The sequence below is a fragment of the Balaenoptera ricei genome, chromosome 17 (assembly GCF_028023285.1).
Source record: "Balaenoptera ricei isolate mBalRic1 chromosome 17, mBalRic1.hap2, whole genome shotgun sequence".
NCBI classification, from domain to species: domain Eukaryota; kingdom Metazoa; phylum Chordata; class Mammalia; order Artiodactyla; family Balaenopteridae; genus Balaenoptera; species Balaenoptera ricei.
The window spans coordinates 19325180-19347236 of NC_082655.1; the positions used below are offsets into that span (position 1 = coordinate 19325180).

General features: G+C 40.5%; 1 protein-coding gene across 4 annotated transcripts in view; it reads right to left on the bottom strand.

The window, feature by feature from the left end:
* The window catches only part of DEPTOR (DEP domain containing MTOR interacting protein), a 175501-nt gene extending 156776 nt beyond the window's left edge, over positions 1-18725 (bottom strand). The window contains exons 1-2 of one of the 4 annotated variants that reach the window (XM_059901400.1): positions 18492-18580; positions 8305-8494 (exon numbers count right to left, since the gene is read on the bottom strand). In XM_059901400.1, the coding sequence (XP_059757383.1) occupies positions 8305-8306 (2 nt within the window). In that variant the 5' untranslated portion in view covers positions 8307-8494; positions 18492-18580. Of the gene's footprint in view, positions 1-8304; positions 8495-18491 lie in introns of all 4 variants that reach the window. The other 3 variants (XM_059901398.1, XM_059901399.1, XM_059901401.1) reach the window with 3 other exon arrangements.
* Positions 18726-22057: the final 3332 nt, after the last annotated feature.

Consider the following 22057-nt stretch of genomic DNA (forward strand, 5'->3'; position numbering starts at 1 on the left):
TTTATTTATATTCTACCCTATTCCTAGAACAGTGGAGATGACACGAGAGATACAAAAATAGAACAACATTCAGCCCTCTATATAACAAATGTGGTTACAAGTCAAACACTTTTATGTAGTAAAGCTCATACAAATGTGAGGGATCATAAGATGATTATTCTATCCCAAGCAGAATTAGTCTTTGTTTACACTTTGTAACAGACAATATTTTATATAAATATCTCTGACTCTGTGCTTTTAGCACAAAAAAAAAAAGAAAGAAAGAAAAAAGAAAAGGTTAAAAAAAATATGAGTGTAATAAGTATCTGTGATTTTTGTCACGTAGTATTCACATGTCTCATTCCTGGTACTAATTTCTGTGTCAGTGATGGTTATGAGAAACCGAAACTAACTCTCACTAGTTTAAGCAAAAAGGGATTTTACTGAAAGGATATAGAGGCTCTTACAAATTTGAGAGAAGGCTGAAGAAGCAAGCTTAGAAACCGCAGGAACTGTGCTCCTCTGAGAATATGCTTAAGACTCTCACTAAGGAAGCACGGGGTGCTGCTAGAAGGATTTCTAATTAGATAGGCAAGAAATTTCCTGGTGACTTTTTTTTCTTGGCTGTGCCGCCCAGCATGCCGGATCTCAGTTCCCCGACCAGGGATCGAACCCGTGCCCCCTTGAGTGGAAGCACGGAGTCTTAACCACTGGACCGCCAGGGAAGGTTTTAAGACCTTCTAGAACATGGAGACTGCAAGATCTTGAAATAGGCTAGCAAATTTCTCTGAGCTATATAGTGATTCAGGGAGTACAAACTGCTGTTGTTTCATAACAGAGCTGTGGTTTTTTTTAAAGGTTTTACAAAGCAAAAGCCATTCCAATTGCTGACGACAAAAGACTTGTTTCTGAAAGAAGATATTTTATTGAACTGAGATTCTTGACTAACAATTTAAATATATACAGATTTCTGCACAGATTTAAAGCATTAACTTCTATAAGCTTATGTTGAGTGTCTAAATGAATGTGTGCATGCCTTCTTACCCATCTGATAGACAACTATTCCCACTAACAGGAGATATGGAAATGAATGAAAAGAGCAGGTAATTCCTTCTTTATTCAGTTCCTAGATTAGGTCCTGAGACCAAGAGTAAGAATTAACAGGGGTGAGAGGAGCTGTAAGTGGTTAAAGTGCAAACCAGCTAAGTAATAACTGTAATTTCTTGTCTAGTGATGTGAAGAAGCTTGGAAACATACACATGTACAAGCAGCTACTCAACGTGGGACAAAATGAAGAAAGCAATTAAATCACAGGAAAAGGAAAAATTAAAGAATAAATGTGACTTTATACCTACAACACTATTTTGATATCTATAGTTGCTGACAGAGGGTTTTGGGTGAAGGAAAAACAAAGATGGGAGAAAATAAAGTCAGCATTTCACATCTGGTTAAAGCAGCAACATGTAGTCTTGACATGGTTTTCACCAAAAGGAATATGGGCTTTTGGCAACACTGCACAGGGAACATTAGTCTATAGTTAAGTATACATTATTAATGTCATCTTCTGTATCAGTGCAACAAGTATCAGGCATGCATGCTGGGGAAAAATAATTAGAAAACAAACGGTTTAAGATTCTATATGGCTAATTAAGTAAAGTCTGTACTTTTTTCTCTCAGGATACTTGAAAATTCTAGCATTATGCCCAAATATCCCGATATCTTAGAAAATTTTTATACTTATTCTGTTTTGAATCCAAAATTCCCCAACCCTGAGAGTTCTGCATTCTTCTAATCCTAAAATCAGCACCTAGACTACAGGACCTATTTTCCTGCAAATCTAAAGGCTTGGTGTGAAAAATTCAATTATAATCATAAAATGATTGCCTCACGCATTCCTACAAAGGAAACAAGAGGATCTTGAACTAAATGCCCAGTGCTTATTTGGCTATTTCATCTTATTTGGCTATTTCAATGTACACTCTTTGAGGACAATGAGTCAGAAGCTCTACATTAGAGTCTATTGTACAGATCTACAGTTAACTGAGTTAAAAATTTATTCTAGCTCTAAACAGAAACTGAGCAATACCTTGAAAAGCTCCAAAATAATATTTGGAACATTTTTTAATGTTTCTTGCATGAGATTCTACTGACTAATCTATTCCTCACGTGCAAAACATAAGTCTGAGGATATGCATCTTGCATGTTGCTGAGAAGTGGCAATAAATAAGTTTCCTTCTAGAACCTAAAATATGACCCACTGGACTCACATTCCAGAACTTCTAATTTAGTTAATCCATAGGTGAAGAGTATTTACTATTATCTTCAAGTAAAACACACAAGTTAATCTGACACACTGCATGTATACATGCGCCATCAGTATGCTTCCTGGTAATTAGCCATACATAGCGGTGTAAATAGCCAATTAGTCACACAACTAACCCAAGTTTTTGTAGCTTTTAAATAACTCTTAATAAATTTTTAAATATATTAATGGTGCTATTCATCTTTTTCATGTATGTAGACATAAGTATTATTATATACGTAAGTTTAATTTTTGCCCAACACAGAATAAATATTCAGAGACAAGACAAATTTTAAAAGTCCAGGCTCCATGTCCACAGTAGTTGGGGAGTTCTTTGCTTCTGACCTCCACGCTCAATGGCTTAGAGCTGAGCGCAGCTGTATCCTCAACGTGTACACACTAAGAGCATGACTTGTGCAGGACACTGTGAAGCTGCAAAGCCAGCTCTTCTATTTGCTGGCCTTGTGAGTCTGGACAAGTTTCTTTATTTCTCTAAGACATTGTGTGCCCATCTCTAAAATGGGACTAATGATACCCACTCAAGGATTAAGTGGTGCAATTCATGTAAAATACTTATCATGTTACTTGGCATACAGTAAGTGTGCCAAGTTTATTATAAATAAATACTGTTTATTATAATTATTATTATTTACTGAGAAGGCTAAAAGAAAATCAGAGTAACACCAATCCAGTGAATATCGCAACAAATTACATAGCTATAAAACTTAGAACCTACTGCCAAGGGATGATTTATCCATCTATCTTGGCAGAAGGAAGCCTGGTGTTAAGCTATTAAAAACAAGGCCAGAGGTTAAAAGACATAACCTAGTTTGACCTTTGAACTAAATACCCTCACTTATAAAATAAGGTAAAGTTTAAAGTCCTCGTTTCAAAACTTCAGAGTAAGTCAAAATGCACTTGTAGCGTTGAAATACGGTATGCCTCTTCCTGGATTTTAGACAGAGAAGTTCTGGACCTAAGAACGAGTGAGGTGCCGTACCTTGCCTCGGAGAGTGCACAGACCTGCCAGCTGCTGGGGGGAACACGGTAAGATCTGTGACCTTAGAGGCCCAGCTTGACTTCACAGGCAGCGAGCTGGCTGGGACTGGGAGCCTGGTCTTTCCCCAGCAGGAGGGGCTGCACCCAAACCCAGCTTCCCCTAGGACTGGTGGCCGCCTTTCCCCAGCAGGAGGGGCTGTGACTTCGAACAAGCCCCGGGGGTCTCCAGGTGCTGTGCATCTGGCATTTCCCAGCTCGGACACTTAGGCGCCTGAGTTCACATTATTTGTAACCCAGAGATAAGGCCATGCTCATGCTTGCATTATAGGAAGGTTGTGTAGCCGGGGGTCAGGGCCCCTCCCATGGAACAGAAACACACTGTATGTCAGGCAGCTTCATGCTTATGCCCAACTCTGTGGAATAATGAGAGAATGGAGGACCACATATCCCCTCTTGCTGACCGTTTGCATTGATGGGCCCGCAGTAAATATGTTCTTTAATCCACACCATAAACCATGGTATTCACCTTCACCCTCCCTCACTACACAAGAAGGACAAAAATGGAAAGGGTTGTAGATGCCCTGATGTACACCTGTACAAGGTATTGGAAGGCTCAAAACCAGAGAAGCACCCATTCTTTTAAGTCACTAGAATAAGTTCAGCAATGAGAGCTGGACTTCCCTTTTAGAAGGTGTTACCTTTTGCTGACACCTCCCATTTCTAAGTCTAAAGGGCAAAAGGAGTCAGGCCTGCAATCACCTTGACCCTCTTTCAGGAGAATCATGAAACTGGATGCAGGGGCTCTTAGAGAAGAACACATCTGCCCTGTGAAAACACATACTTCGCTTGAACAATCCTTCTGGTATGGGAGGTGATGCAGGTCACACAGATAAGATACGATTCTCAAGGCCTTATGGTGAAATACTGAAATATCTGCATTCCAGTAAATGCAGTTTTAAGTGACACACTGAGTATCTCAAATTTAACCTTCGAACACGTCTCTGAATAGACTACCAAATAGATTTAAATAAGTGTTTTTTCTTTGTTACCTATTGTACTATCATCTCCATGAAGGCCTATCTCCCAGAATTCCCCAAGCAATATAATTTAGTATCTACTGCTATGCTCTATCAAGAAGAACATTTTTGACTACAAAGTAAAACAAATTGTCATATTTTATTATAGATGGGTGTTCTTTTAAGGAATGCCAGGCTACATTTCAGTAAAAAAAAATTTTTTTTCACATAAGCCACCAATAAGGACTACAATGATTTCCCCAAATGTATATTAGATTCCATAATTATGATTGCAGTGCTAAGGGTGGCCTATCCCCTCACTACCCATACATTTAGATGCTCATAAAGAAGTGACTGAGTCCTGGCACCTAGAAGTTTTCTCTGGCAGAGGCTAGAAGGTCAGCTGAGGAGCATTAGTTGGGTAGGCACAACATCAAAGAACTGAAAATGTCCAGATAATCCCCCAATTCTCACAGGGTTCAAACTCCTCCCTGAATAAACATTCTTTCAGAACTGCTGACAAATAGCCAAACCAACTTCCTCTCCTTCTCTGTGTTCCCCTTTCAGAAATGAAATTATCTAGCAGCAAAATAACCACCCAAAGTGGAGCTACAGGAAGACAACTGAAGAGATTCCCTCTGGTTCATTAAGCTTTTAAATAATCGAATGGTTTTGTCCCTTGTTAAACAAAACGGCCTGACAAACCCTGATGCATTGGAGTTGTGGTTTCTAAGGAATTCCTGGCCCTAACCACTACACCTCCACTTGAGGTATCATAATTGTAAATTATGATAAAGTCCTGAATAATCAGATTCTGCTCTTCTTGGCTTAAAGCCCCGATTACTGCCAAGTCAGCAAATGTTGAACATGTAGACAAATGCATTGGCTCCAAGCCCAGCTTCTTAGCTTTCATGGATGCTTCTCAATGGGTTTAACTGGAGCTTCTCTCTTTTGTAGGCAACACAGGCATAAGAAAAAATCACAATTTTATATCACATTTTCTTGTCAGTACTTGAGGACAAAAGGTTTATTGCATTTGTACACACACCACCCATTTTGAAGAATTAAAAGGCTAAACTCATGCAGTATTCTCCAAGAATAAAACCATAAGAATAAATTTGGATTTATTCCTATTAGTTATCTTCATGGTAAGATGCGGTACAAAATCAATGCTAAAGTTGCTATTGTAAAGTCAATGCAATGGTGCAATGAGATATAAGCTTAAATCTTACTAACAGTGGTGAAAAATCTGCCTTCTTGATAATCGAAGGTAGCTCCTATTTCCAATTTCTGGAGAAGGGAGGGAAAACATTGACAAAATATATTAAAACACATGACCTGAAAGACCTTTCTTAGTTATGTAAGTAAAGAACATTTTGCAACTTCCTCCGAAAGTCTGCATCTTAATGATTCCTAAAGCAGCCTGCTTAAACAAAGAGATAACTTTTATACAGCTTTGGCTGGGAGTCCTTCTGGGTGGAGGTGTTACTTGGAAAGACATCAAAACCCAACTGATGCAAAAATCATTCTTTGCAATTTGAACCTGAGCCACCTGCCATTTCAGTCATCTGTTGAGAGTTCTATTTTACTTCTATTAACTACTGAGCAAACCCTGAACCCCAGAGGCATCTCTTCCATTTCAGAGGGTAGTGAGGGGTGAAAGGTGAGGGAGGGCGCATATGGATGACGAACAGGTGATCATCATGATGGGGAAGTTTACAGGGAAAATTACTTTGAAAGCAGTAGGGTCCAGGATGTATGCCAATGTCTCCTAACCGTTCCCAAATTGTATCTTCTTTGTGGCTTTTCTGTGAGCACTTTCTTCTTCTCTGTATAAGCTCCCCCCCTGCAACTTTAAGTTATTTCTCCTAAAATTTGGCCTTAATTACACCATACCCTGTACAATTTTTTTTTCCACTGGATTCTCATCATTGAGCTCAAATTATCATTTGTGGAGGACACTGGGCTTATCTCTGCAACACTCAATGAACCCTTCACCAGAGTATAGCAGCTATGATCCTACCCTGTGCCCCTAAGGAGGAGGCGGGGGGCTCCTGCTTGACTTAAGGCAGTCAGGGTAATACCATCCTTCTTGCCACAATATTGCAGATGGGTAAGCCTAGGACAACCAGCGAAGGACTTTGTTCTGCTTTAATATCTTGTGAGTCTGTAAGTCAAGATGATCCAAAAACATGAAAGCTCAAGACTGCTGTAGATGGTTGATGGCAGCCCTCTCTCTTCAGTCTGACTGGTGCTAGTGGCCATCATATGACTGCAAAAGAAGCCTTCATGAAGGCAAAGTTAATGCACAGAGAAAGGTAGAATCAAGAGAACTTAAGAGAAATAGACCTGGAATGCTAATCAAACCTCATGTGAAGTCTACATATCTCTGAAATTTAACATTACATAAGCCAAGAAATCCCCTTTATTGTTTATACCACTCTACATGTTGCCCTTTATATACTGCCCCCATATATTATTTAAATGCATATGTCTTTTTCCCCTCTCTACCTGGCATAGGCTGTGACCTGAAGGCAAGAAGGATGGGCCTTACTGCTTGCTAGTTTACAGAGTTATTTCCATAGTTGTTTGCACCTAGTAGGAATTCTGAGAGGCCTGGATTCAAAATCAAGCTCCCATACTTACTACTTATGTGACTTTGGTCAAACTGCTCATGCCTTAGTTCTTCCATTTAAAAATAGGGATGACAGAATTATTTTCAGAATTCAATAAAACAATATACATGCAAGTTCACAGAACAGGACCTGACATTTTGCTATTATTATTGTTTAGTAAATGCCTGAACTGTCCAACTGTCCCTCACTTTACAATCCACATATAAAAACACAAACCTTGGTCACCCTCGTCTACAATGATTATCATCATCTCTAACTCTTTTGTACCAAATTTCCCTACAAGTTATGAGAAGATCTTTGTACTGTACCAAACTACTGCCCCATGCTTGTTAGGGAAGAGTAGCATATTCAGGGCAACCCAGAACCTGAAGACCCGCTTCTGGCCAGGTTTCCCATGATATAAGCTGTTTATCACCTCTCAGACTCATGTCCTAGGTCTCTGGCCTATTTCTTTCTTTTGTCATTGATCCCTCTTGCTCTGCAGGAATTTCTGACTCAGTGATCTCCCCTGTGCTAGAAGCATGGCTTCCATTTCTAAGTGTCCTTCTCTGCCATAAATGCATCTTCGACACTCCCCCATCCTTAGATTTTCAATAATTTCTTTTCCATTTCTCTCAATTTTTATACTTACTGAATTATACTGCATCATTAATACATGAATTTATTAAATTATATTTATTATGTATCCATATTTTAAAACAAATTTATTATGCAAAGATATACGAGAAATGAAATTCATGTAATATATGTTATTTGCCCTTTCCCACCCTGGCATCCTTGTAGATTCCACTCCCCTAAGGTATCCACCCCTTCATGAAATTAATTTTGCTTCAGGACAAATACAAATGGAACAAAGGACTCTTGCCTTAAGCAAGTCCAGAAATGTTATCTTAAGATTAATATTCTTTTTATTATTTTGCACTTGGTTTATTTCACGATTTGGAAATCTTAAACCATAAAAGTGAAAATAAAGTTTCTGATCCACAGTAGGCCAAAAGCGTGCTTGAAACTCTGAGAGATACAAGTGATGACAGAGGGAAGTCTGGAAAATGAAGGTCCTCCTCTTGTCCCTAGCACCTAACCCAGTGCCTGACATCTAGATGGGCTTTGGAAATTATTCATAGAACTAGTGATGAGACACTGAGAGGACTCCTGCCTGGATATGGGGGAAAGCAGAGCCCTTCATGCTGCTGTTGAAACAGGTTTTGGCTTCAAAAAGTAAGATCCAACCTTTCCTTCAGCTTTGCAACACTTCTGCTGAGTGCTGGAAAGGAAAGGGAGGTAAGGACTCCACAGATGACAATTCTATAGTAGAGTATCGTAATTCTAAGGATACGGTATTATTTCAGAAGAAATATAATTACGTACGCACATGGTATCAGTTGGTTATTCACATCTCCTGGATTTCCAGTTACGTGGGTGAATACATTGTTTGAGTCGATTTTCTGTTTCTTGCAGCCAAAAGCATTCAAAGATATCCAGATAGGGGTTTGGGTTTCACAGATGTATGTCTTAGTCAATACTCATCAAATGGTGCATTTCATTATACATAAGTTTTATCTCTTAAAAAAAAAAAAAAAAAGAACCTTGTAGCAACAAGAATGGTCCTAGAGAATATCATAGTAAGTGAAATCAGTCAGACAGAGAAAGACAAATAACATATGATATCACTTATACATGGAATCTAAAAAAATGATACAAACAAACTTATTTACAAAACACAAATAGACTCAGACATAGAAAAAAACTTATGGTTACCAAAGGGGAAGGTGGGGAAGAGCGATAAATTAGGAATTTGGAATTAACAGATACACACTACTATATATAAAATAGATAATTAAGGACCTACTGTATAGCACAGGGAACTATAATCAGTATCTTGTATCACGTGCTAAAGCAAGCACGGTGGAATGTTAATTGTGGAATCCAAGCGGTGGAGAAAAGGATGTTCACTGTAGAATTCTTTACACTTTTCTGTATGTTTGAAATTTTTCATAATAAAATGTTGGAGGAAAAAGCTCTAGTTCACTCTTGTTCCTTGTATTTGAATGTCCTTAAATACTCTGTGATAACTTTTGGCTCTTGTAAGTATGGTAGCAGGATAAGTGTACTTTATCATGGCAACTAAGGTCTATTCATCCTCTCTCATGAAGACAGGTTATACCCACTGTTAGGTTTGACTATCAGAGTCTACGAAACAGTCATTAATAAAGTAAATTCTTTTTTCCCCCAATATTTATTTATTAATAAACACTCATAACACTAATTGCCTGGCATAGTTCTAAGTGCTATACAAATATCAACGTATCATTCTAAGACCAACTTACTGAAGTCTATTTTCATCACCAGTTTACAGACTAAGAAACTAAGACACAGATTCATGAAATAACTAACCCAAGGTCATCCAGCTGGTAAGTAACAAAATCAGGGTTTAAGCCGAGGCATTCTGATTCCAGTCTATACACTCTTCAGCACTGTACTTTCAATCCAACATAATCAACATGTGATCCTTTTCAGCAACTTCATCTGTGATCTCTGGTTATTTCAAGAAAACCTTAGAGACCACAAATGAGTCATGCTATTTGGTACAGACCAGTAATGAGCAAATTTTTTAAAATGTATTAATAGTTATCTTTTTATCACTTCATTTGTTGTATCTGTGTTGTGTATGTGTGTGCTTCATTTATTGTTTTACTCTTTAATAAACTTATTTTAGAACAGCTTCGGATTTAGAAAAAAGTCGTAAAGGTATACCACACACCACTAATATGGCAAATTTGATACAATTGGTTAATACTGACACATTATTATTAACTAAAGTTCATACTTTAGTCACATTTCCTTAGTTTTCTTATTTTTTATTTTTAAAATGTTTATTTACTTTTTTTATTGGAGTATAATTGCTTTACAATGTTGTGTTAGTTTCTGCTGTACAATGAAGTGAATCAGCTATATGTATACCTATATCCCCTCCCTCTTGGACCTCCCTCTCACCCCCCCCACTGCCATCCCACCCATCTAGGTGGTCACAGAGCACCGAGCTGAGCTTCCTGTGCGTTATAGCATGTTCCCACTAGCTATCTATCTTACACATGGTAATGTATATATGTCAATCCTAATCTCCCAATTTGTCCCACCCTCCCCTTCCCCCCCCACCACCGTGTCCACATGTCCATTCTCTACGTCTCTATTCCTGCTCTGCTAATAGGTTCATCTGTACCATTTTTCTAGATTCCACATATATGCGTTAATATACGATATCTGTTTTTCTCTTTCTGGCTTACTTCACTCTGTATGACAGACTGCAGGTCCATCCACATTTCTACAAATGACCCAATTTCATTCCTTTTTATGGCTGAGTAATATTCCACTGTATATATGTACCACATCTTCTTTATCCAGTCATCTGTCATTGGACATTTAGGTTGTTTCCATGTCCTGGCTATTGTGAATAGTGCTGCAATGAACATTGGGGTACATGTGTCCTTCTGAATTATGGTTTTCTTAGAAAGTAAATTTTAACAAATGTGAAGGAAAATGAATCATGGTTATGCATCAGATAACTGTCTTAAAACCTCACCTCTAAACTGATTTTTGTTGTCTGTTTTTAAGAAGAAAATAGTACAAGTAGGAGCTTTGGTAAAGTCTTATTTTATCAACCATCTTATAGCTTAACTAAAGATGGTATAAGAGGCACTTGGCATCTAGATGTAAAATACAGTCATAGAGCACCACTGCTTTTTGCAGTGAATACATTCTGTGAAAGTCACTATCATTTATGGAAATGTTAACGAGCAAAGGTAAGTAGAACTTTTATAAAAATATTCAATGAAAATAGGGTCCAAGTTTACCCCATTCTCCTTTCCTCCTGGGGAAGAGGAAAGGAATCGGGAAGCAAAACAGTACTTCTACAGTCCAAAAGTTCACGCTTTACTGGACTCAGTATATGTGCCTGAAAATAGCGTGCAAATCGTATAAGAAGAATTGCATTTTAAATAGAAAACTAACCCAGGATCCTCAACAGAAAATGTGCTAAATCCTTTTTTAAGATGGAAAAAAACAATCCTTTCTTAACATATCCTTTTTGTAAATTTGCACATTTACACACTGGTTGTTCTTAAACCAGTACCTCGTTATATATCTCTACACTAACCCCCTCCCAATCTCCCTTGTTTTTTTTGTTTGTTTGTTTTGTGGACACACCACTCATAGTGTATTCCTCCAGAATTTTACAACTTGTTAGAAAATGGCCAACTTCACACATAATAAAAGCACAGGGACTAACCTAATTGTAATGAAAATAGGATAGCATGAAATGAGGCTTTCTCTCTTAACGAGAGAATGTTCATTCTGAGCTTCATTTGTTTCTCACACTTTAAGTCATGATCAGAGAAGCTACTGAGCATTCTGTACTAGGACTGGTCCTTCTGAAGCCTACCTGAACTGCCGCAAAGCACAAGGTTCGGTTCTCTGGGGCTGTAACAGTTTCACCACCCAAAGGAGAGCCTCACAGAGCTGGATGATCAAAATAAGGCCAAGACCTAAGTGGATGCTGGGCCACAGTTTACTTCAATGAAAGGAACCTCTGGGTAAATATCAGAATCAGAAATCTGTAGGTACAAGTGTTGCAGGGAGACAGTGCCATCAGGATTAAAACAAATAACAAACACACACCACCAACAATAACAAAATCACCAGAAGCAGCTAAAGGTTCCAAGTGGAAAGATTTGAGCCTTTATCTGATGACACTAGCTGCTAACCACCTCCTCTGCAGCTGCCATGGGCTTCCCCCAGCTGGAGGCCCTGGCATTTGTCCCCTCTTGCCACACCCTAGCAACAGCTGTTATCAGAAAACTGCACAGACAAAAGGATATCTTGTCCCCCACTCCCAGGTGTGTTTTCTTTCTCCGTCTCGCCTCTCTTATTCAACCTTAAACATATTTGAAAAGCTACAGAAAAGTGACTCGTTGTGCAGACGAGAGTAAATTCCTGCTCTCTCTGAACTCTTCCAGTATGGGGCCATCCCAGCCCTGATGAAAATAGCTCCTGTTGCCCCTGCTGGCACTGCCACGGGAACAGCTGTTTACAAGCAGGCTGTCTGATCCGCTAAGCTCTCTCCCCGCACTCCGTCTCCACTGGTGTTCCCCCAGCATCTAATAATCAACAAAAACAGTCACTGACATAAGCTTCCAAGGTTGGTTAAAGCTGATAATACGGGGACAAGGATCCCAGATCTGGGACCCATCTATCCTTGGTAGATAATGAGGAAGAGAGAAAAGTGTGATGACTTACTAGGTAGAAAGAGGGTTGATGATTGTTTCCTTTGTCTTTTCCTAATCACTAAACTCATAAACACCAACCACTTAAGAGCCGCCACCTAATAAAGGGATGTGAGTTCCTGATCCAAATAAATACTAGAAATTATAGGAGAGGAGAACAATCATCCATCACCTCTCATTCTCTTCTTTTGAGGTGTGTTTATTTAATAACTTATTTTCAGGTTTATTGATTCCAAAGTCGACAGAAGCCAGAACCTAAATATCAGATCGGCCTTTTAGAAAAGTCATCACAAACATATTACTCAGAAACAATTAACACTGCACACATTTCAAAAACAGGTTTACGAAAGAATAAGTGCATGAAGGTGTAAAATAATTCCACAGTCATGTATTGAGCACTTACTAAGTGTCTTCCATTTGCATGAGGGTTTTGGCAAGTGACAAAGTACCTTCCCAGGCTCTCTCTCCAGGGGAGAAAGGAGTCTTTACTGAGCTTGCTATGTGCCAGGACTGTGCCTGCTGTACCCACATCTAGTGTGTGAAGCAGAAAAGATGTTCATAGGAATAGGGTCTGTGTATGAGAAAAGCCTCTGGTGTAAAGGCAGTTCAACACTCTACACGAGGCTTGTCTGCACTGACTCCAAATACAGTCATTTGCCATTTCCTAAAGTTCTCCCTTTTTCATCTGAACAGGCGGTAATTTCCCAAGGCCAGGATATCCTCTCTGCTTATTAGAAGAAAAGAAGCATATTCCTCCTGCTTGGATCCCTACATTTCAATAGTAGCATCTGGTCAGTAGTTTTCCCTCTATTCCCTTTGGTTACAATGTCTAGTAGAGCTAGGCTTCCATATTAACGGACACCAGTAGGGGCTACCCCCTAAGACATTCTCTAAGCCAATCTCGAAGTTCCTTAAGTTCAAAGTGCAATAAAACAAACTACAGCTGACCCTTGAACAACTGGGATTTGAACTGCTCAGGTCCACTTATACTTGGATTTTTTCAATATAAATACTACAGTACTACATATTTCATGATTGGTTGAATCTGTGGATGGGGAACCAGGGATACAGAGAAAGTCTGACTATAAAGTCATACTCGGATCTTCAACTGTGCAGAGGGTGGGTGCCGTAACCCGCGCAGTGTTCAGGGGTCAGCTGTATTTCTCCTTGTCCTATTCTGTATCTCTAAATTCCGTATCTTATATTTACTTTATTGTAGATTGGCCTTTGGTTCCAGAAGCTGATTTTTACCTTCTATCAGCACACTGCATTAACACTGGCAAAGCAAATTCAGAAAAGCAACTCAATATTGATTTAACATGTTTTTATGAAAAAGGCAATAGCGAGGCTGTGAGAGTCTGGAAAGGCAGTCTGGTGTAGCAAAAAGGCAATACATCAAACAATTTGAAAGAACTGCAATTTCCTACAACTTCCCTAAAACTCATTGCCTCATAAATTGCTTTTAGGGACCCAGCTTTAATGACTGGATAAGACTGTTGTAATTAGCATATTTAGTCTAGGTAGATGAGCGTAACTGAAAAGCTTGAGGCGTTTTCTCTCTTAATTAAGCATTCCCCATTACATTCTTAATTCTCCTCCCTACCCCACTCCCCTCCTCACAGCTGGCAAAACAGTGAACTGTAATTTATCTTCCCATTAAAATGATTAGAAATTCAGAATGAGTGGAGTTCAAATTAAGTTTTCAAAACCATATGGCAAGGGAGACCCACTTTAAAAGTTAACGGAGAAACTGACCATTCTATCTTGTCAAAACATAAACACTTCTAGAAATTAATTAGCTTTTCCCAACAGAAGGGAAAAATCATTTGTCTACTTGCTTGTTTGCAAAAGTTCTCATACCAGAATATCATAGTCTTACATGTATGATTCTGTTTTACATTGGTCTTACCCTGACACTTCTTAACCCTCTAAATTGTAATCTAGCATTTTGCGTAAGAGCAAGAACTCTCAGCTCTAGCACTTTCTGGCTGAAAAATCGATGGCCAGTTAGCTTACATGCTTCGTTCCTCAGTTTTCCCATCTGTAAAATGAGGATAACAAGTATATCTTCTACACAGAGTAGCTTATAAAGCTTAAAGGCATATATATGCTTTTGATAATATATATTAATATATATTTTAATAATATATATAAGCACTTGGAAGAGTCTTCGGCAGGTAATATATGCCATGTAAGTATTATTGTTATTATTATAATGCCTACCATTACCACAGAGAGAAGAGTGATATTCATTGGCCTTCTTTATTTAAATGCTCTATTACAAGCCACTTTCTTGCTAAGTATCTCTGGGATTAATCTATAGAAGAAACATAAGGTGGATTTTGGATGCTGTAATTAGAATGCCAGTTATGATTGCATGACAAATTTCAAGATAAAAGATTTATATATAAAACAAAAATAATGATTTAAAAAGTCATCGTATACGGACTTCCCAGGTGGCGCAGTGGTTGAGAATCTGCCTGCCAATGCAGGGGACACGGGTTCGAGCCCTGGTCTGGGAAGATCCCACATGCCGCGGAGCGACTGGGCCCGTGAGCCACAACTACTGAGCCTGCGCGTCTGGAGCCTGTGCTCCGCAACAAGAGAGGCCGCGATAGTGAGAGGCCCGCGCACCGCGATGAAGAGTGGCCCCCGCTTGCCACAACTGGAGAAAGCCCTAGCACAGAAACGAAGACCCAACACAGCCATAAATAAATAAATAAATAAATTAATTAATTAAAAAAAAATGCTGCTGTGAAAATTTGTGTACAAATTTTTATGTAGACATATGTTTTTGTTTCTCTTGAATACATACCTAGGAGTAAAAGCGCTGGGTCACATGGTAATTCTATGTTTAGTCTTTGAGGAAATGCCAGAATGATTTCCAAAGTGGCTGCATCATTTTACCTTTCCACCAGCAGCGTATAAAGGTTCCAATTTCCCCGCATCCTTGCCAACAGTTCTCATTATCTGTCTTTTTGATTATAGCCATCCTGGGGATGTGAAGTGGTATCCAAATGCATTTTTAAGATACAAAAACACTCAAATACATTGAGCAAGGAAGTAAAATCTTTTATGACAAGGGAAAGCACAAAGAGATTAGGAAAAGGATCCTGCAGTCAGGCTGGAAAAGAAAGCAGGAGATGTTTTTAAATGTTACTCAATTTCATATCCTTATGCAACCAGCTGCCCTTACCAAAGTGTCAGGATTACGGAGCCAACCCCCAATTTCACATCTGGAGCTTATAATAATCATAGCAACAACTACTCTTGATTTATTGATTTATTTTACAAAGTTCCTTCCCATGTTATGCCCCATTTGATCCAACACCACAGATCTTACATGGGAGGATATTATTATTCCCATTCTGCAGGTACAGTCACTGAGGCCCAGAGTGGCTAACTGACTTGCCCAAGCAAAAGTAGTTCAAAATAAATACATACATCCATATATACAATATCCATATATACATCCATAAATAAATATTAAATTAATAAAATTCACAGAGCTGGACCTGGAAGCCAAATTTTGTATTTCAAATCCCAATCCTGGTGTCTCCTTTCCTTACCACCTTCATTCACCTCATCTTTGCTGACCCAGAAAGCAATGGAAAGGAAAGAGAAGGCAGAGAGGAGGAATTGTCTGTGTGTCTGTGAGTGTGTGAGTGAGTGTGTGTGTGTGTGTGTAGCTATTAGAGGCAGGAGGCCTGGACATCACAAAGTCCCCACAATCAGCTTGTGAGAAAGCAGTTAGGGATGTGAAAACAGGTTGTGACAGTGAAAGCCAGGAGGGCTGCATCCCTACTCCTTTATGAGAGGTTCCTCCAGTAACCAAGAAGCTAGTGGCATACATCGTCACTTAAATCCCTAAATTCTGAATATTACATTATCTGTATTTACAATAGTATATTTAATTACATACACTAGTTATTCAAATATTTGAGTAATTACTATGTATTCTGTACTCAGCACAGTACAAAGATGGTAGAGATTTTTAAAAAGCAATGATGACAGTTTCCCAAAGTAAAATTAAGTAACTAACATTTACTGAGCCTTTTACATGTAGCATCTCCTCATTTAATCCTCACAAAATTCCTGCAAGAGAAGTAAAACGGAGGCACAGAGAAGTTAAGTAAATTGCCCGCAAGTCACAGGACTAATAAATGGAGACAGAATAAGAACCCAGGCAGCCTGTGTTCTTAACCACCAACCAATCCTTTCTGCTAGATCTTGCTCAGCTGGAAGTCACCTGTGGTGACACACAAGAGACCAATAACACTCATTAATTCCAACAACCGTTTGTTGAATGCTCTTCAACACATGAAGCCCAGGGGAAAACTCTCACAACAACCCTATGAAGTGCTATCTTCATTGCCTTTCTACAGATGAGGAAACAGAGGCTCAGAGAAGTGAATTAACTTGTCCAAAGTCACAGAACTATAATAGCTAAGGCTGGCATGGTGCATACTATATCCCAGGCACTGATCTAAGCACTAACTCATCTAATTAATCCTCATCACAATACAGAGGTAGGCTCCATTATTACCCATCATTCTTAGTTAACTCGTCCAAGGTCCCACACTAGTAAGTAGCAAACCCAGATTCACTCTGGTTTTAAAGTCCTCCTCAAAACAACTTAATGTTAACTCTTGGCAACAAAGTGGCTGAGCATAAATTCAAACCCAGGTCTATGTAACCCGAGTGCGAGACAGCCCTCTATCTTATCGACACACTAAGCCTAGCCCTCAAACTTGCTGTCGTGCAGAGGGATGCCTGGGACGAGGGGAAGTGCCCTGGGGACCTCCCCAACCAAGGCAGGGGTATTTAAGCATCTCGAAGGAGAAAGTGCTTTCTGGACAAACAGAGGCACCCTGCGGTTTATTATTTTAAAGGAAGTGAAACGTACCCAACTGAGGAGCGGATAAATTATTAAAGTGTTTCAAGGTGAATCAGAAAAGCTTTATTTTGATTTTTTTCAGTTAGAAAATCTCTTGATGGAAAAGAAGCTTTTATTCCCTTTAATTCTGACTATACATTAAAAAATCATCAAGGGATAGAAATGCGCAATTTGCCTCTTGTCACGTTAAACTCAATTAATTCTGACCTCCAATATTTACTTTCTCAATCTAAGGGCAGCAAGCAGGGTGGTTACCAAACCTTTAGGGATCGTTGCAAGAGTCTCTCTCCTTCGGGTCCTGAAACACAGCATTTTAGAAACCGAAATGAGCCTGGAAGTTCAGGCCAAGAACTAGAAGTAAGAGGCAAGCGCACCGTTCCGATGGGACAGGGGCCGGCATGCAAGTTTTGGCTCAAACACTGTGAAGCCAAGGGGGTTTTCCCCCTGGCAAACTGATTTATGACCACAAGACGGACAGCTGCGGAACCGGTCATACCATAAGGAGAATTCTCAAACATGAATCCAAGAAGGACAAGGATGGGATGGGAATGATAAAGTGGGCGGGAGGGGGTCCTGAATCTGGGGGTAACTGCCTGTCCTGGACGCAGTGACACACATCAAGTCCCAATTCTTGCAGCAGCCTGGGGCCGATGGACCCTGCTGCCCAAAATGTGCGCGCTGGGGGAGCTGGCAGCAGGGCAGCGGGACAAGGTGCCTCCACGCCCCCTTGCGGACCCAAATAATGACTAATGAGTATGTGCCAATTAAGTGATAGGTACAGTGTTTCAGAAATGTTCTCAGTTTAGCCACCACCACAACCGTTCAAGGAAGTTGCCGTGATCAGCCCCATTTTACAGATGAAAATACTGAGGCTCAGGGGAGTGAAGCCAGACTTGCAAGCCAAAAGGAAAACCTTAAGTGAAGGGGATCTGGTCTGGCTCCTTTTACCTAGGAGTAAAGGGGCTGGGGTTGGGGCCGGCGGGGGGCCCTTCACCCTCCCCTCTCGCTCTCTGAGGGGAGGAGGAGCGAGCTGTCAGCCGGGAGGCCCGGCAGCTCCCGGGTGCCCGGGCAGAGAGGGCGCGCGCGGTCCGCAGCAACGCGTCTGCGGGGCGCGGGGCTGCAGCAGCTGGGCGAGGGCGCAGCGAGCACCGCGCGCCCGCCCGCGTCCGCCTCAGGAGCCCCGCGCCAGTCCGGAGTCCGCAGGACGCTGGGCTGCAGCAGCTAAGCGGGGGTGCGGCGCGGAGGGTCGACGCGTCCGCAGGCGTCCCGGAGCCCCGCGCGAGTCGCTACCCACGAACCACGGCGCGCGTGCGCGCGCGACTGCCACGGACACTGGCTGGCAGTGCCACCGCTAGCCTCCCCCGGCACTGCCCCTCATCTTACCGTAGCTGCTCTCCGGTGACCAGAACCTCAGCCATGCGCTCCAGCTCCCTTTGCTGCGCCCCGCCACTCCCGCTGGTGCTGCTGTCGCTGCCACCGCTGCCAGCGCTGTTGCCCTCCTCCATGGTCGGGGCTGCGCCGCTACCTCTGTCTTCGCTGTCCGCCGCAGGTTCGGGTATTAAATCACCCTGCCCTCACTGAAGCCCTCCCCGCCATCTTTGTTAGGGGCCGTCCCGTAGTTCAGACGCGATTGGCTGGAGAGGGAATCCCTTGTGGGTAGGCTGAGGCGCTCTGCGAGTCCGCCCAGTAACTCCAGCTTGGGGGCGTGGCTGGAGCCCCGCGTGGTCGGGGGCGGGGCCGAGAGAGGAAAATATCAACATCTGGGCGGGGGGCGGTTTTGAGCTAATTGTGCTGTTTGAGGTCGAGTTCGTTGTGGATCTCTTCCTTTACCCACAAAGCTCATGCTGTGGGATCCTGGGGACAGGCGGGGAGGTTACTAGACAAGTGTGGAGGCATTTTTATTATACTGTCCGTGTCCCAAATTGCCAGAGAGTGAAAATAGTAATTTAGCTAAATAGTGAACAATGAAGGCTGTACATGTCATTGCAGGGCTTTAAGCAATTAAAGCAACTTCCTCACCAAAGACAGCTTACTTACCTTACGGTGTAGTCAATAATGAACTCTGGCCTGGGAATCAGACAGACCTGGGATCCAGCTCCACACCTATAATTTTGTAACTAAATGTGCTTAATCCCCAGTTTCTTCCTTTACAAAATAAAAATAATTGTGGCTATCATCTGTTGACAATCTGCTGCATTAAAGATGCTTCAGGTAGTTGTTACCTTCTTTAACTGCAACAAATTATAAAATGAGTATTGTCCTCGTTTTACTCAGGAAGCAGGCCCGGAGAGATGGGGTAACTTGAGCCTCATTCTGCATAAAGTAGGAAAATCATTTAACAGAAGTAGAGGTCCCAGAGATAATGAGATTTACTGGCTGTTGCTCATGTTTTAATTCTGTAATCATTACATAGACTATCAAAAGTTTGCATGGACTTCAAGCTCAAAAATGAAGTTTCTATCCTGATTCTGTCATTTACCAACTTTGCAAACTTATGCTAGTTAACTTCTCTGGGCCTCAATTTCCTATCGCTAAAACAGGAATAATTCCTACTTTATAGGGATGTTGTGTGGCTTAAATGAAATAACATTATGTAAAATTTCCAAGTACATGCTATGTATTCAATAGATGTTCTCTTTAATATCATTACTGCTTTTAATACGAAGAAGAAGAGAAGGAAAAAAAGAAGAAATTCTTGCCAGATACTTTCCATTATGAGTTTTTGATGCTAGACAAAACACTTTTCCTCAAGTTATCTCTAATGAATTTTTTATTATTAATAGGCCTTCAAAATGAAGAAAGGAGAAGTGCAGACCTAGCCCCACTAAATCTCTTTGATTTAATGGTTTTAAGCTTTTTGAAAGTGCAAAATGAAAAACAAAATTACCTATTCCTAATTATCCATTGTTCAAGCAACATTTAGTTTTATCCAAAAGCTCTATCTACATATTGTAAATCGTATCACTATTATGATTGTCTTCCGGTTTTTCTCCCTTTAAATCTAGTCATGTTTGGTTTGAATTCAGACAGATTCCTTTACCTGAAAAATAAAAATGAAAAATGTTTTTTTGTAAAATACTTTCTTGTTTAATAGTTTTGGATAAAAAGTTCATGATCAAAAACTTTTATCATACAAGTTTATGATTAAAAAAAAACCTATTAAAAAAAGCACCTTAACATAAGGGGAAAAAAATCAAGTCAGTAACATACCTGATACCACTACTCCAGTGAGAGATAGGGCAGAATTTATTTTTTCATGCTTGATGAGAAGGTTGTGTGTGTGTGTGTGTATGTATGTGTGTGTATAGATGTGAACAGGAAATGGGGAATTGGCATGCTATTATTGTTTTAACCTTTCTTTTGACATATGAGACACACCATGTTCCATTGGGTTAGAAGACAGACCCTTTCTCCTAACTTAGGGAAACATTAGTGAACTGACTCTTGAGGACATGTGAGCATAAATGCCACGACTCTGAGCTCTGGAGCAACTGGTCCCAGAATAAAGTGTGACCTATAGGTATTGCTAGATGAGAGAAGGGTGCTGAAATGGCAATTAATCCAAGATCTTCAAAGGGCTAAAAATTCTAGCAGATCTTGGTTTGACTCCTGGCTCCATTAGAGAAAGTTCATTATCTTTTCTATGTTTTTTCCCTTCTTTGTAAAGTCAGGATCATACCACCAATCCCACTGGGTTGTTGGGAGGATTAAATAAAATTGAATAAGCCCACTTGTCATAGGTAGAAACTATTAAATGTGAGCCTTCGCCTCCAGCTCACCCTACTTACCTGCTTCATGCCTTCTGGCTGTTTTGGTGTTCTGGAGCCAGTGCTTCTCAAACTTTTGGTAGATAAGGATCAAATGTGTGTGCATGTGTGCTTGCACAGGCGTGTGCGTATGTGTGTTTTCAGTCCACTGAAGACTGACACGTTGGTAAAATACAGTAAAAGAGAAATTTAAAAAAACATACAAAGCACAAGCCCCAATTTTTTATTGTTGTGGTCAACAGACAGAAAATTGTCAAATTTCTATAAACATTTATAAATGATTTCTCTCAATATCTGTATGTCTCAGTGTCTCTCAATACAGGTAATGGTTACCAGCTGGCCGACCACGCTTTGAATAGTTCTGGAAAAGGGTGAGCAGCAATGTGAGAAGATGAACTTGATTAAAACCGGTGAAAGAGGGGGCTTCCCTGGTGGCGCAGTGGTTGAGAATCTGCCTGCCAATGCAGGGGACACGGGTTCGAGCCCTGGTCTGGGAAGATCCCACACGCCACGGAGCAACTAGGCCCGTGAGCCACAACTACTGAGCGTGCGCGTCTGGAGCCTGTGCTCCGCAACAAGAGAGGCCGCGACAGTGAGAGGCCCGCGCACCGCGATGAAGAGTGGCCCCCGCTCTCCGCAACTGGAGAAAGCCCTCGCACAGAGGTGAGGACCCGGCACAGCCAAAAATAAATACATTAATTAATTAAAAAAAAAATTCTATGAGAACAAAGTTTAAAAAAAAAAAAAAAAGCAAACCTGTGAAAGAATACTGTCAACTACGAAGCTTAATAACATGCTAGCTATCATTACTGTTATTGCCTCTTCGTATATACCTGATCTTAAAGACGACTCAAACCCCACCTTCTTTGTGCTATCTCCTTGCACTCCCCAAAGTGGTGTGTTGTTCTTGTCTACACATTCTCATAGTATTTGAAGACGTACGTTATTCTTAACCATTAATGGAAGTCTGGAATCTCCAGCTGCCACCATTTTTATTCTCTTTCTGTGAATGGAAGCAGATTGATGGTTTAGCAACATCCTGTCCAGATATTTCTGTTGATCATTTAAGAACGGAACTTGTCTTTAAAAATTAAATGTAAAGATAGAGAAAAATTAAGTATTCACGTGTTCATTACTTGCACCCATTTTCAATATTTTTGTCACCTTTTTGTAGTGATAGAA